This window comes from Cnephaeus nilssonii (assembly GCF_951640355.1).
Source record: "Cnephaeus nilssonii genome assembly, chromosome: 10".
Taxonomy (NCBI): domain Eukaryota; kingdom Metazoa; phylum Chordata; class Mammalia; order Chiroptera; family Vespertilionidae; genus Cnephaeus; species Cnephaeus nilssonii.
In genome coordinates, this window is record NC_137081.1 from 18,782,745 (window position 1) to 18,798,766 (window position 16,022).

Consider the following 16,022-nt stretch of genomic DNA (forward strand, 5'->3'; position numbering starts at 1 on the left):
TTCCTGCTGGTCGAACTCCTGGTCAAGGGGACAATTAGCATATTAGCCTTTATTATATAGGATGCGTTTATGCGTTCAGAGATCATAATAATCTGGCCACTCAGTGTATATAACAACACAATAAAGTGAATGAGTATAAGACAAGCTTCTCTTACTTGCTGAAGCTACAGATGACTGTACATCTAGTATCAATGATAACAGAAATGACATGGAGTAGATGCTTAAAAAGAGCTTACTAAATGAATGACATAACTGGTAACAATGGAATGTTCAAAGATATCTCACATGCAAATATTTCCTTATGTCTCATGAACTACTAACAATGCCACTTTGTTGTAATCTAATAAATTTCTGGCATAGTGTGCTATTCAATTCATAATAGGTAGTACATACTAAACATCTGTAGGTTTAGTTTATTTCTAGGATAAAGGAATCCAAATTAAGCATCAGGTCATCTAAAAATCACTCACCAACTTTTACTACAAACCCACAGAGTGAAACAATAAGCACTCTGATCCTAACTAAACCTTCCCACCTTAAATTTGGCAAAGAGAAGCCATTATAACATTCTAACCTAATAAGAATTTCCCAATTTTTGTAACTCTCCAGTTCCCAGAATAAGGCCATCCACCTCATCTGTTGACACAGCTATGGCTATATTCAAATCACATACTTACTGTCCTAATATAATTAACCCATATAGCACTTGTTCCATGTACTTGTGCCATTCTTTTCCCAGACTACTCTTCACACTACATTTTAACAGTAGTTAGCAGAGACTTTAAAAATGGCAACGAAGCAAAGTTTTACTGCCTCTATATATTTAGAATTGGGTAGGGGTATATACGTGAGGCTGAGATAGATCTTCAGTAAGAATCACTGCTAGTGATACCTTCCTAAAGCACCCATTTCCTCTGGTCTCTCTTTGCTCCACAAAATGCTTCCAATTGCATGCAGAGCTGCAGAATGGAACCTGATGTTGGCTCTCCACACATTTGCTGCTAAGTTCAGCAATACGGTATAACTGGTTTCTTAAATCTAAAGGTAGTCAGTCAAAAGGTAGCTCATTTAGAGCTAGATGTCAAATAATCATTTTCTCTTGTTGAAAATATGTCTTCTGATTTAAAAAGGGTGTACATATGGCAGAGAATGATATAGAAACAACTACATAACTATAAACTATTAATAACTAGGAGAAACAAACAGAATGGGAATAAAAAACAAACAGGAAACTACCAATGGTGTCCAGCCAGCGTGGTCTTTAACATTCGGGTCGCTTCCGTTTTGTAAGAGGTATGCAACAGAAGGTATGTCGCCCTAGTATAAGACAAAGAAAACAAAAAGAAATTAAAATTCATCGAGGAAAAAAATAAGATATTGAGTTTTGTTGTTGTTTTTAAAGATTCTGTGTCTTTAAAGATAAAATGAAACAAATATTTTCCCTTATGCATACTGCTCACAAGTTAACAAATAATAAGGTTTGTATGTATTCTGAACTATTTGAGGTACCAAGTCCTGGAATTCATATGGTACGTACATCCTTAAATACAGAGTACAAAATCTCTGCTCTAAGCAACCCATATTGAAATTCATTTCAAAAATACCAAATAAAGGACACTAGCCACAGATCATTTATCTGACCATAACAAAGTTTTTAAAGTCATTTCATTTGTGAAAAACATTCTTTTGAGCACACATAAAAATGGTCTCTGAGTATTGTTTAAAACAAAATTAAAGCCAGGAAGACTGCTCAGTAAAACCAATGTTAAGACTGCCAAAAACTGTCTTACGGGCTGTCACTCTATCCTTAATACATTAACTTAGCTTATATTCTTCACCTTATTTGCTCCAAGATATTTTTCTAGTCCAGGTGTCCTCAAACTACGGCCCGCGGGCCACATGCGGGTGTTTTTGCCGTTTTGTTTTTTTACTTCAAAATATGATATGTGCAGTGTGCATAGGAATTTGTTCATAGTTTTTTTTAAAACTATAGTCCGGCCCTCCAACGGTCTGAGGGACAGTGAACTGGCCCCCTGTTTAAAAAGTTTGAGGACCCCTGTTCTAGGCAGAAGCAAGGCTTATTTTTTCCAAAAATAACTAACAGAGCTCTCTCTGAAAAATAAATTTAAAAATTACATTTGACAAGTTACTTATGACACTGCTGTGTTTTGTGAAGCTCCTCTTTAGGGAGAACAAATCTGTCTCCACCCACTCCCAGGCCCTATACTCTTCTGAAATAACTTTTCAGCCTCTATAGGTTGATAACGTAGAAGTCATTAAGACCCCTTAATATAGTAACATTTGCTTTTATTTTATTGTTTTGGGCCACTATTCAAATGCAGCATATCTTAAGATGGTAACTTACTTCGTTTTCTGAAAAGCAAATCCACATGCAACATATATATTTTTATGTTCCTAAATTAACAAAATGACGTTAATATTCAACGCACCTAAAAATTAAGCATGCTATGTGTGTCAAATCAAATGCTCCAGTTCAAATAAAAAACATTTTTCCATAGTTCCTGAGGGGTATACATTCTATATCTCTAATGCAAGGTAACATGTATTTAGCAAATGTTGCTCTATATTCAAGTCAGTTCCAAATGAGATCAGGAAAATCTGACAAAATACAAATATGAATTTTCTAGAATAATTTGTGGCAGATGAACTGCCACAACCACACCCATTCCCAACCTTCAACATGAAAGTAAACACAAGAAGTAGACGAAAAACTTTCTCAAAAATTTCCTCATTCTAACTCTGCGTGGTAATCACAAAACCCTATTCACCTAAAGAAGCCCGTAAAATAACATACGCACAAGTGTGGGATGGAGGAGTCACATGGGAACAGTCACGTAGGAATGGAGTGACAATTTAGAGACGAAAGTCAGAATCCCCTGTAAGGCTGTTGGACAGTGGTGTTTTTCTTTCACGTCACCTCTTCATATCATCGAAGACGTCTTCTGTTACAATTGCACCCCTAGACTTCCCTGAACTGTATAGCTGATTTACAAACTGCTTATTTTTGTTCCTTTATTTTATTTTTTCCATCACCATTTATTCCCCTATACCCTCTTTCACCTTCACCCACCCCTCATCCCCACAATCACCACACTGTTGGCAAACTGCCTGCTTTTAATACCCAACCTGCTTTCTCTCCCTAAGTACTTAAAAATTTGACATATTTTCATCCTTCTCCTTTATGTAAATTTAATGTAATGCACATAAATAAAATTAAGATAATTAGATAGGATCTATAGTAACTGGGTAAGCTTGAACCAATATGAAGTTTCCAAGAAATAAATTAATTTCTGCTTATGATTTCTTTAAATTGCTTTCTTCTGTAACAGAATATTTTCTGAGTAATAAGCACTCACTTTTAGATTCCTCACAACTTACAAAAATAATTGAGACTTTTTTTATTAACCACAGCAAGAAAAAAAAATCACCTGAGGAAACTATTTACCAAGGCTTATAAGAAATTTTAAATGGATTTGATATTTTGAAGTAATACCTTAAAGGCTGAAAATAAGGAAGCATGCATGCCACACTGAATTTTCTTATTGCTAACCTTTCATTTAAAGGACTCTTCACACATTCATGCATACTTTAACAATATAAATTAACTTTCCAAAAACAAACAGAACGTTTTCCTTGATATACAGGTTTACACTTCCAAAATACTGTTAATAAACATCTTTATAAAAATAGTACAGGACATTACGAATAAGTGCAATAATCACGAGTTACCCCAAAAGGTTAAGCTTTTAACTGACCAAGTACCTAAAGTTTCTTTTAGCAACCAGATGTCATTAAAAAAAAAAAAAATCTAACCATCTGGAATGGAGCTCTCAAAAATATTAAACATTTCCCTGGCCGCTGAGCCAGAGTTTACTATTTGAATAAAATAATTTCACAGATGATTCTGACAATCTAGTCAGATGTTGCTGGTATTACAAAGGTGGTAGGTGACAGACAGAGGGAAAATGAATACGGACTCCAAGAGGGGTTCTAGAAATTAAAACCTTAAAATGTCACAGATGCCAGTGTGCTTTTGAGTCCTTTGCTACTTTCTCGAGAAGCTAGTAAGAAGGATCGTGTAATAATGTGACTCTACACACAGTATAACATGAATTACAAAGTCAAAGCCTGAAGGAGGCTTCTCACCAGGGATTTTCTCTCTTCCCCAGAAATCCTCATCACCTTTTTTTTATGTTAAGCACATCATGCCTTGTAAGTTGCCTTCAAAATAGTATCTATTATGTTTGTATGACAAATATATCATATGACATGCCAACTTCAAGCCATTCTTGTATTTCACAACCCATTCAACTGCTGTGGCATGAATTATGAGTAATCATTACCATTTTAAAGATCGGTACTAGAGAACTTTGGGGAGGTTTTTCCCAGCACCTCCAGCAAAGCTGACATATAGAGTAACAAATCAAAATCTTCTCTATGTCTAGAAAAATGTCAAATACTAAGGTGTGTGTTTTTTTCCCTTAACTTAGAAGAATAAACAACGTAAGTGTTTATCTTATAATAATAGGAAGAAAGACATACAAGCTAAGGGTATGGCCAAAACTGCTATTTTAGAGAAGTTAGGAAAAGTCTCTCTGAAGAGGTGGCATTTGAGCAGAAGCCTGAAGAAGGGATCGCACAGGGCTATGTAGGCAAGGAAGACGTTGGATTTTGTTTTAAGTGGGCCAGGAAGTTACTGGTAGGGGAGCAGAGAAATGACAAGTTCTGACTTAGGTCAGATTATGATGGCTGTCATACAGAGAACTGAATGCAGAAAAGCAGAGCAAGAAATGAGCCGCTACTTCATGGTGTGTTTGGAATAATGACCCCCCAAAAACTGTCTGTGTCCCAATCTCCAGAACTTGTATGTTACCTTACATGACAAAAAGGACTTGGTAATGTGATTAAGGGTACAGATCTAGATGGGAAGATTATCCTGCACTCTCAGGGTGGCCCTGGGTGTAGCCAGGTGAGCCTCTAAAACAGTGGTTCTCAACCTTCCTAATGCCGTGACCCTTTAATACAGTTCCTCATGTTGTGGTGACCCCCAACCACAAAATTATTTTCGATGCTGCTTCATCAGTGTAATTTTGCTACTGTTAATTAATCGTAATATAAATATCTGTGTGTTCCGATGGTCTTAGGCGACCCTGCTAGCTGGGAACCGCTGCTGTAGAGCCTAAGACCATGGGAAAACACAGGTTATTTACATTACGATTTTAGCCTGGTGAGAGCCACATCAGACTTCTGACCTAAGAAAATAAATCTGCCTTGTGTTTAGTCACTAAAATTGTAGGACTTTGCAGTGACAGCAACAGGAAACTAACACAAGTGGTCAGGGCAACAAGAAAAGACAAGTAGCTTCCACTAGGGTGGTAGCTATAAAAAGGTTATGGTCAACAGAGATGCCCAGAGGAAGGTCTGGAGCAGGATCCTACCTAATAAAATGGTAATATGTAAATTACCATCACTCTGCTACGCCCACGATTGGGCCAGCGGGAGGTGCAGGGGGCGGGACTCAGGGTGGCCGGGGTAGCTGATTGGGCCAGCGGGATGCTGAGCTCGCGTAGCCAGCAGCGGCGCCATGGCTGTGCTGCGGAACAGAAGGGGCCTCTGGGGCAGCGAGCTCACGTCCCGCCGTGGACCATCAAAAGCGGGGAGCTGGGTGCCTGTCTGCTCCGGCACCAGGCCTTTCAGAAGCCTCCGCCGAGCTGGAGGCTTCCGAAAGGCCTGGTGCACCAGCGGACAGGCACCCAGCTCCCCCCACGATAGAAAGCGAAAGCATGTAGGGGACCCTACACGTGCATGATTCAATCATGCACTGGGCCTCTAGTATTAAAGAATTTTGTTAATAATGTTACCAAATTCAGAGATCATTCTGTAAAGCCATCACTGCAGCAAGGGAAGCTAGCCAGCCGAGAACATTCAAACTACCAGGGTCCTCTGCCCTCAGTGCATACACCAAGCATGCATCACACAACCACAGCTCTTCGAACCTGAGGGGCAATGGAAACATGGGAAATGCACGTCTACCAAGACACTTTATGGAAAAATAACAACTACAATGACGACGACTAAAATCCATCTTTTGACACATAAAACCTGGTACTTCCCCTTATTTGCTCTGGCTGTCTGAAAGGTCCTCAAATCTATATTCATTATTCAGCAGCAGAAAGCCTTGTCCTCTTTTCTGTGCCTTGTTCATTTTATAGTAGTTTTAACTTTGGAGCCCCCCGCTAATCCTTTTCTCAAGGAGGTGGATACAAAACACAAGTTAAGACAGCAGAATTGCAATATTTGGTTTTCTAGTACACACAGATTATTTTGTTTTCAGCTGCAAATGAAAAAAATTAGGGTAAAAAACTAAAATGAATATTATTTATAATACACAGGTGCACACACACAAACAAATCCACTAAGTTTCTTTCAAGTATTTATTCTATTAGAATCAAGCTGAGTAGGAGTTAATTTTAATAACATTTTTAAAAAGACACTATTATTAAATAGTGATTTAAAAAACAATAGAAATCAATTAGCTTTTCACAAGTGTACTGCATCAGAACCTGCCAACTCATAACAATATTGGATAAGTTCAAAAGAATCAAAATGGGTAACTCTAATGCTGGAAAGACTCGCGTAAACTGACAATCTCACAGAAATAGTATGAAACAATCTTCAATGGAAAAAATTCACAAGGCAGCTCATGCCACCATGTTTTCCTGTCTGAAGATTCTACTGTGGCTTTTTCCCATGGCCTACCAAGGGTTGGCATACTATGGCCTGTGGGCCAGATACCTATCTGCTTGTGCATGTGAAGGTTTACTGGCTTACATATTGTGTATTGCTGCTTTTGCACTACCAAGACAGAGTTGAATAGTTGTTATAGAAACTATTTGACGTGCAAAGCTAAAATTATTTACTCTAACTGCCCTTGAAAAGAGCATTTACCAAACCATGTCCTAGATTCTAGGTCTTAGAGATCCTCATTAATAAAGATAAATAATTCTTCTTCTTAAAAAGAAAAATTATCACCCTAGCCAGTTTAGCTCAGGGGATAGAATGTTGGCCTGCGGACTGAAGGATCCCAGGTTCGATTCCGGCCAAGAGCACATGCCCTGGTTGCGGGCTCGATCCCCAGTGTGGGGCGTGCAGGAGGCAGCCGATCAATGATTCTCTCTCATCATTGATGTTTCTATCTCTCTCTCCCTCTCCCTTCATCTCTGAAATCAATAAAAATATATTTTTAAAAAAAGAAAAAGAAAAAGAAAAATTATCTACCAATATAGGTGGATGCTTACCTGGTGGTCTGAAAATAATTCCCAGAAAGCAAAATGTAGACACAAAAGTAGCCACATTTTTTTAGGTACTATTCAGAAAAGTGAACAAAAAATAATTATTATGTTAGCTACTCATGTCTATGAAGCATTAATAATATTATGCCAAGATTTATAATAGCTTTATGTATATATGTATTACGTGTATATGTATATACATTATATATAACAAGGAAGACAAAAAATAGTCTGGTTTTGAAAATTATGCTTTGCAAAAATCAAACTAGAGCTAATTCTGAAAACTCAAGTTGTTCAAAGGATATATAATCCTGAGTATGTAGTCATATTGCAGGTTCTCCCTCCCAACCTGCATCACATATAGGAAGATAAAACTAGGAAAAAATAAAACACTAACAATGGGAAAAGACTTATTTTTGTGCTTTTCCCTTTCTCCACACAAAAAATACAGGGGTCCCTGGACTCAATGTCTACCCCATGTTCTTCCCAGATGTTTTATGTCACCAACCTCACGAAGGGGTTCCTTCCAGACCTCCCAAAGTTCTCTATCCATACAAAGGACCCAAGGATTTCCCAGAGAATTTATTGGAATACCCTAAAACCTATCTTCATTTAGTATTAAGCTCTCCCATGTCATATTTTCCATTTCAAAGATGAACCACCTCATGCACCATAAACCAGCCAGGTTCCAAAACAGACATTGTCACACCCCAGGTGTTGAGGCAATAAATAAAGAGAATTAACTTCAACGAACAGGCCAGTGAAAGGAATGGCTGGCAGGAGGGCACAGAACAGCTCCTCTGTGGAGAACCACGGGAGCCACTCGCACACTAGAATTTCCTGATCTTTGGAGAAACATACAGATCACATCTTCAACCTTCCAAATTCTAGCTGCGCCCCCTAGGAGCTTGCCACCTCTCACAGTGCCCCTAGCTCTATTGCTTAGGAAGACATGTTGCCAGCAGTAACTTGGCAATTACCTTTATTCATAAAGCATGAGAAGAATTGGGTAAACAAAATGGTGAAAATGGAACAAACTATTATGGAATAGACAAAAACAAAAGCACCTGCCCAAAGAGAAGCTAAAATATTGAAACCTTGATTTTTTTTCCTAAAGATCATGTTCCTCAGGCCTGGGGACCCAACTGAGATGGGCTTTAGTCCCTATGAAGTCTATTTCTCTGGTTCAACCTTTAAGTATCACATCTGTGGGAGTTCAATCATTCTAGTCATTTTTCCTCATTTTTCACAAACTCCAAAGAAACTGTTCTATAGTTGGGTCTCATCCTGAAATTGTTATTTCAAAGTTAAGTTTCGTACCTTAATTGAAGCAATATGGAGCAAAGTCTCGCCCTTATGATTTCTTTTCACAGTCGTAAGGTTACCGGGTGTCAGTTTCATTGCTGAGGGGCTGGACAGCATTCGCCCGTAATTTGTACTATTCAGTGTAGAAGGTGGTGTACCTGGTGAGGAGCTCATGGATTCATCCAATATAGTCCTGGTTTTCCTCCTTCCTCTGTCTCCACCTTTAAGTTTGCTTGAAGGCTGCAAAGACGAGCCAGGCAAGGGGATGTTTTCCGAGAGCCCTGTTTGCTTAACAACATTCTCACTGGTGCTGGGAATGCTGCTTCTGCATCTCTTAGCAATGGGACTGGGAGGTCTCCTGTGACGCCCACGTTTTCCGTTCTTAGATGAAAGGTCATGTTCACAGAGATTCTTCTCAGGAGTCAGGACTTCATTCCTGCTCTCGATTTCTGGAGACTCTATTTGCTCAGCCAATGGTAAAGAGACTTCGGTTAAGTTTCCAAAACATTCATCTTCTGCCACAGAGCCACTTGCTAATAAGTCTATTTCACCGTTTCTCTGAGGACTAGCATTAACAGATGGTTGGACAGAGAAAGATACCAGCTTTTCCTTAAATTTCTCTTTGGAGTCAAGTTGACCATCTTTTTTGTCTGCCTCTAAATTCCACATCTGGTTGATTTTAGTTAAAGTTTTCTTTTTCTGTTTTTTTCCAGATCTCGTAGAAGCCTTTTTAGCTCTCGTGGAAGAGTCTACTGGAGGACTCATAGAAACATATTCATACGTCGAGGCCTGCTGAGCATTTTCATCATTTATCACTTGAGGCTGAGTTTGTACTGAAACTTTACTTACAACGTACCTGACCTTCTTACTTCGAGGACTAAACCACATTTTTATTGAATTCTTCTTACTTTCTGCATGATTAAATAAACTTTTCCTGGATGTTTCTTCTTTTAAATCTGATAGAAAAAAGGAAAAGAAATCTGTCACATCAGCTTAATCTCTCCCAGCTTGAGCTCCCACAGAATTTTGTTTATGGTTTTCCTAAAGTGTATCACCTTTAATTTATGTACGCCTTTCTCCTGTCCTAGACTATGAACTCTGTAAGCAGAGATATTTAGACATTCAAACAAATGTTCACAGAATCCTACGTTAGTCCTGACAATGTTCTAGGGACTAGAGAAGAAAACAGGGAACTTATATTCCACTGGAGATGACCTGAAAATATGAATAAGTAGTGCATACAGTATGCTGGTGGTTATAAGAGCCACATATTAAATATATAATTGATATATTAAATAAATAAATAATCTAAAGAGAGGAAAGCCAATGATATCTTACTACTAAGGACTGGTAACATCCACTGTACAGGAAATAAACATGTCATATTACTAAGGTGTTACATAAAATTGTCAAGTGTGCTTATTCTTGATTTCTTTTCAACTTTCTCATGTCTTAAAATATTAGTGAGAAAAAGGAAATTATAAAATATTTTAATTCCTTTTAGACATTTTTTCTTCACACAGAACACTTACTAATCAGTTCAAAATTAATAATACATTATAATATTATTAAACTAAAATCTAAAGTTCAAAATTAATTCTTCTATTTATTACCTCATGTTTCTTGAGTATAAAACTACTATCTTTACAAACAGATCTGCCAAAAACAAGTTTATAAAAAAGAAAGAAAAAAGGTGGATTATGAAAAACAAATAGTGTATATCTCAGTAGAAATTACAGAGACATGATCCCTGCCTAGCAAAAGAATTCTATCAAACTCTACTCCACTCCAAAGAAGTCATCCCTTCCTCCTGGTGGAAAAATGGCAGAACTACACTGGAAAGACTAACTGATAAACCCAGCTGAAGCAAGAGTGTGTCTGTGAGTAAGGGCAGACCCTCTGACATCCTTACAATGTCCTAGCCGAACAGCACCTGGTCCACCAAGGGTTATTAGGACAGGACCTTGGAAATCAAAACAGAAGAATGAAACATCCATTCACACAGAGACTGAATTTCTAAATTCAACAAGGTCTTTCCTCTGCAGTGATAAGTAGATTTCAAACTAAGTCACTTCTGATACAATCTCACGTCTAGAGGAAAGGTCAAAAGGAAATGTTACTGGGATTACTTTTTAAGAAAGACTCAGGATTACAAAGACTAAATAGAGGTGAACCCACTGGTAGTCTGTAATAACTTGTATTTAATTTTTTAAAATTTATTTTAAACATACATAATGACATTTTCAACTAAAAAGTCAAATCCTGAAGTCTCAATGCTCATAAAACTTACTGTAGAATTAGACATTTAATAAAAAATTAAGGCTTGTAAGTAGTAGCAACATACCCAATTGACTAAAAAATTCTAAATCTAAAAGGACAACAAATTTCACTCAGGTATACATATTTCTTATCTTATAAAGCAATAAGTGAAAACAGCATGTATTCACGTAATTTATAGGCACACAATTTCACTAGTCATCCAGTAGTACTACATTTACTCAGAATTACTTTAATTGTGTATCTTGTCCTACCTAAGCATGGACCACAACAACAAGTATGTTGTAAATTCTGGGCTTTACACAGCATATCACAGTTAAAACGATAAAAAGCATAACCCCCACCACTCCTAGAACATCAACTACACTATTGACAGCTGCAACAGTTCATATGGGTTAATGCTTCTAAGCATAAAAAATTATTGTATTCATTTCATGAAGAAAAACACATAGTCCTTCCTCTACATAGTAAACCTCATAATGGTGGCATTTAAAAGAATTCTATTCTCTGAATTTAAACATTTCTGAGTACTCCTAACTATCCAGGAACAGAAATGCACATGTGGCCAAGGAGCTGCTCAGCCAAGTTTATTCTTAAAATTTAATAATAAACTATAGGAAAGGCAAGCAATTAGCGAATGTGATTCAGCTATCATTAATCTACATCAAAGGATTATAATGATGAACACTGTGTGCCTTTCAAATGATCCTATTGTAGGTTTCACGACAGAAGCTGAGAAACCTCGTTGACAAACTAGCCCCTTATTAAAAATCAAAGGAAAGTACTTTGCTACCATCTGTGCAACATTAACGCCTTCACTGAAAGATGATTATTTTGTAAGTTAAGAAGTATTCAGTTCTACCTAAAAAATAAAAACACAGCTATTCAAATGCTCATCTTCATCTATTATAAAAAAGTCACAGCATATATGAAACACTATGTAATTCGCCACAGAGAGACCAGCCTCTCTCCTGAAACCAGAAAATAAAGCTGTGAGCCTATGAAAGCATAATCACAATTTTTTTTAACGTCACCAACACCAACATATATTTCACAGAACCTGACCAGCACCTGCAAGGTCTGATTTAATATGACGGGGCCAAGAGAAAATAAAAACTTTTAAACTTAACTCCATTAGTAGAAAGCAGATTATGTTATAAAGAATAAGATAAAATTATCCATAAATGCTTGTCAGAAAAATTTATGACAGACAGTCTCTTCGCTTTGAAATACATTGAACCGAGAAAAATTTATTCAACTATTTAGAAGCTGATTTTAGAGAGTATTACTGTAAATCAGGCTGCTTTATCTCCAGTGTATACCATATACTATGTCCCTGACTTGACAGGTTCTTCCTAATTATCCACCTTAATTACAGTGATTATATATTTTATAGTAAGTGCAAATAACAAGGTTCATTTGGAAGATAAATTGTGAACTACAGGTTAAAAAAAATAGAGAAAATGTGGAAGGAGTCCAACAATTCCACCTAATTCACCTTCAACACTAGACCAGTTATCCATATGATTTTGGAGCTACACCTTAGGAATCATTTCATCTAATACCCTTATTTTATGAGGAGATTATTTCCAATATCCTCATTATTTGATCCAACTATTATTTATCTCTACCTACTCAACTCACTCACCTTCCACCACTTTAAGCACGTGCTAGATAAACTAACATAAAGGTACTACATAAAATATATTGAATAGATAAACTATAAATAAACACTCTCAAATGCCCTTTCAAGCTTAGTTTGTTTTAAGGGACATCGAGAGGAAAGGTTGATGACAATTTAATTTACAATAAGTAGAAAAAGCTTCATCATGGAAATGAGAACTGGATTAGAAATTTATATTTCAGATACCATTTATATTTCAGAGAGAATTTATATTTATCATCTTCTATAAAACTAGCAAAGAAGAATGTTAGCACTATAAATTGAATTGTTGAAAGCACAACCTAAGAATTTGTTTTAAACTTGTTTTGTTTTGATTAAGTTTAGTGTCTGGGATATGAGTGAAGTAGTAATACTGCCAATTTTTCTCCAACACAATTCAACAAACATAATGAACACCTATACTTCTAACAAAAGCAATGTGCTAAAGGACAAAACAAACAGCAAGAAACTTACAATCTGACTGCCTGGCTTAACCTAGGTCCTTAATTTCCTTATCCACAGAATAAAGGGATTAAAGATAACCTTCTAGCTCCTAAAATTCTGCTTATATATTACGCAAAATGTGAAATTTCAATTCATCATAAAGTAAGTAATGCTAAAGCTAGCACTATTAAAGTCTGGTAAGGACTGAAGTAATTATCCTATCTAATAAAAGAGTAATATGCAAATTGACCGTACCTCTGCCACGCCCATAAGCCAATCAGGAGAGAATATGCAAATAAATCCAACCAAGATGGCTGCGGCCACAGAGAGCAGGAGGGAGGCTTGGGATTCCCCGGCGATGGAGGAAGCCAAGCTTTCCGCACACCCTGGCTGGCTGGCCGAGGCCTCCACTCCAGGCTACAAAGTTTCAATTATAGAACATAAATAAATCCAAACAGAAATGGCGGCAGCCACGGAGCTGGAAAGAGCAGGAGGCTAGGGTTGCCCTCGGCAATGGAGGAAGCCAAGCTCCTGAAGCCCTGGCCTGCCTTGGCCTCCAGTCCAGGCTACAAAGTTTCAATTATAGAAGATACATAAATCCCAACAGAAATGGCTGCCGCTACGGAGCAAGCAGGAGGCTTGGCTCCACTCCAGGCTACAAAGTTTCAATTGTAGAAGATAAATAAATCCCAGCTACCAGGAACTCCGCTTGGGTCGCCGGGGGGTGTGGCCTGCCTGCAAATCACCACAGGCCCCTCGCCCAGGCCGCCCCACACCCCAAGGGAACCCCCACCCTGATCCGGGACACCATTCAGGGCAAACCAGCTGGCCCCCACCCATGCACCAGGCCTCTATCCTATCTAATGAAAGATAATATGCAGATTGACCATCACCCCAATCACAAGATGGCTGCCCCCATGTGGTCAAAGATCCTGCCCCCATGTGGACACAAGATGGCCAGCAGGGGAGGGCAGTTGGGAGGGACCAGGCCTGCAAGGGAGGGCAGTTGGGAGCGATCAAGCCTGCAGGGGAGCGCAGTTAGGGGTGACCAGGCCAGCAGAGGAGGGAAGTTGGGGGTGACTGGGCCTGCAGGAGAGGGCAGTTAGGGGTGACCAGGCCTTCAGGGGACAGCAGTTAGGGGCAAACAGGCTGGCAGGGGAGCAGTTAGGCATCAATCAGACTGGCAAGGGAGTGATTAGGGGGTGATCAGGCTGGCAGGCAGAAGTGGTTAGGGGCAATCAGGAAGGCAGGCAAACGAGCAGTTGGGAGCCAGCAGTCCTGGATAGTGAGAGGGATGTCCCAGATTGGAGAGGGTGCAGGCTGGGCTGAGGGACACCCCCCCTCCTCCGTTCACGAATTTTGTGCACCGGGCCTCTAGTTCATTATATAATAAGGAAAACAAACAAAAAATGGCCTTCAGAAAACTAATCACCCTAAATTTTCCCCAAGTTCAAACCTCTACTCTCAGATGAGAAAGATGGCATTCTGAATGGCCTCAGATCCCACACAAAAACTTGTTTCTAAACTCAATAATTTTCCTAAATATATTTTTAAATGATGAAATGTTAAGCCATTTCACAATCATGGTCCACAAAAGATGAAAACCATACTGATAATTCAAACATCACTAACCAAGGTAAAATTTCTGAAGAAGTCCTCTATCTTACTTTTCTTTGCACCCATGGTACCCAGGCTCCATAATTTACCACACCTCAAGGGTTACTCTGTCACCATTAAAAATGTCACATTGCTGTTATGGGTTAAATTGTGTCCCTCCTAAAATTCATATAAAGAAATCCGACCCACAGCACCTCTGGATGTGACCTTATTTGGAAACAGGGTCATTACAGATGTAATTAGCGGTAATGCGCAGGATGGGACTCAAATGCAGTATGACTGGTGTCCTTTTTAAAAGGGGAAACCTGACCCAAACTTGTGAGAAAAACATGTGAATATGAAGACCACCATCTGCAAACCAAGGAGAAAGGCCTGGAACACAACCTACCCTCACAGACCCTGAAGGAACCAATCTTACCTACATCTTGATTTTGGACTAGCCTGAAGACCTGGGAGATAAGGACTTCCTGTTGTTTCAAACCTCTCCCCCCACCCCCCATGTGCGGTGTGCTCCTTCCTTATGGCAGCCCCAGCAAGCTAGTATCACTATAGTAGCACTAATAATCACTACATAGCAACTGGAGAAGAATCAAATCAAATCATCATGACAGACACAAATCTCGCAGCAGCACCCCAAACTTCCATCTTGGCCAATATTCCTAACAGACCACACATCTTTAAGAATCTCATGAAAACCACTTTCACAGAGACATGAACATTTTTCACATTGTATAATTAACTCAAGAGGCTCACTAATCCTTCCCCTCCACCCCCATCCCTGCCAAAGATGCACAGACTCTTGATTAAGGACTCCTGCTTTAATCAATGTTGGGGAGGGGGGTACCAGATCAAACACTAATCTCTCTAATCAGAAAATAAACACTATTAGCACTGTCTCTGAATAAGAAGGAAAAGAATACAGATGAACTTAATAATAAAACTTTTCCTCATTGTGTTCTTAAGAGATTTATAACACAGAATTTTTTCAAAAAGGTAAGTACTTTTAAAAATGTGTATGTGTATAATTGCATCTGAAAGTCAGTAAAATGTTATCACTATAGCACATTTTATCATAAAAGAATAGAGTAATAATCAGATAACTAGATGAAGAAAACTTTTTGTAGGTAATATGATTTTAATTCTTAAAAATATGGAACGAGTCAATAAGACTCAGTATTTATTTATTTTGCCAAATCACTTCACCATTAATAGTTGGCAGTGACACATCATGTCAGAAAATGAAGATCAAAAGATTTTAAAATAGAAAACCAGCCCTTTCATATGTGCATTATCAATCGTGGCATTCTGCCAGCCAAGAATAGGTTCTCCTATAAAGGAACACACGCTAAAAGGAAGTGATCTGGTCAATAAAAAGACAATTCCCATATCTAACTACGAAGACT

The 16,022-nt window shown here is 38.3% G+C and overlaps 1 protein-coding gene across 1 annotated transcript in view; it reads right to left on the reverse strand.

Moving 5' to 3' along the window:
• Positions 1–16,022, reverse strand: part of BARD1 (BRCA1 associated RING domain 1) — a 66,481-nt gene that overhangs the window by 36,104 nt on the left and 14,355 nt on the right. The window contains exons 4-5 of the mRNA XM_079782629.1: positions 8,634–9,574; positions 1,237–1,317 (exon numbers count right to left, since the gene is read on the reverse strand). Of these exons, the coding sequence (XP_079638755.1) occupies positions 1,237–1,317; positions 8,634–9,574 (1,022 nt within the window). The remainder of the gene's footprint in view (positions 1–1,236; positions 1,318–8,633; positions 9,575–16,022) is intronic.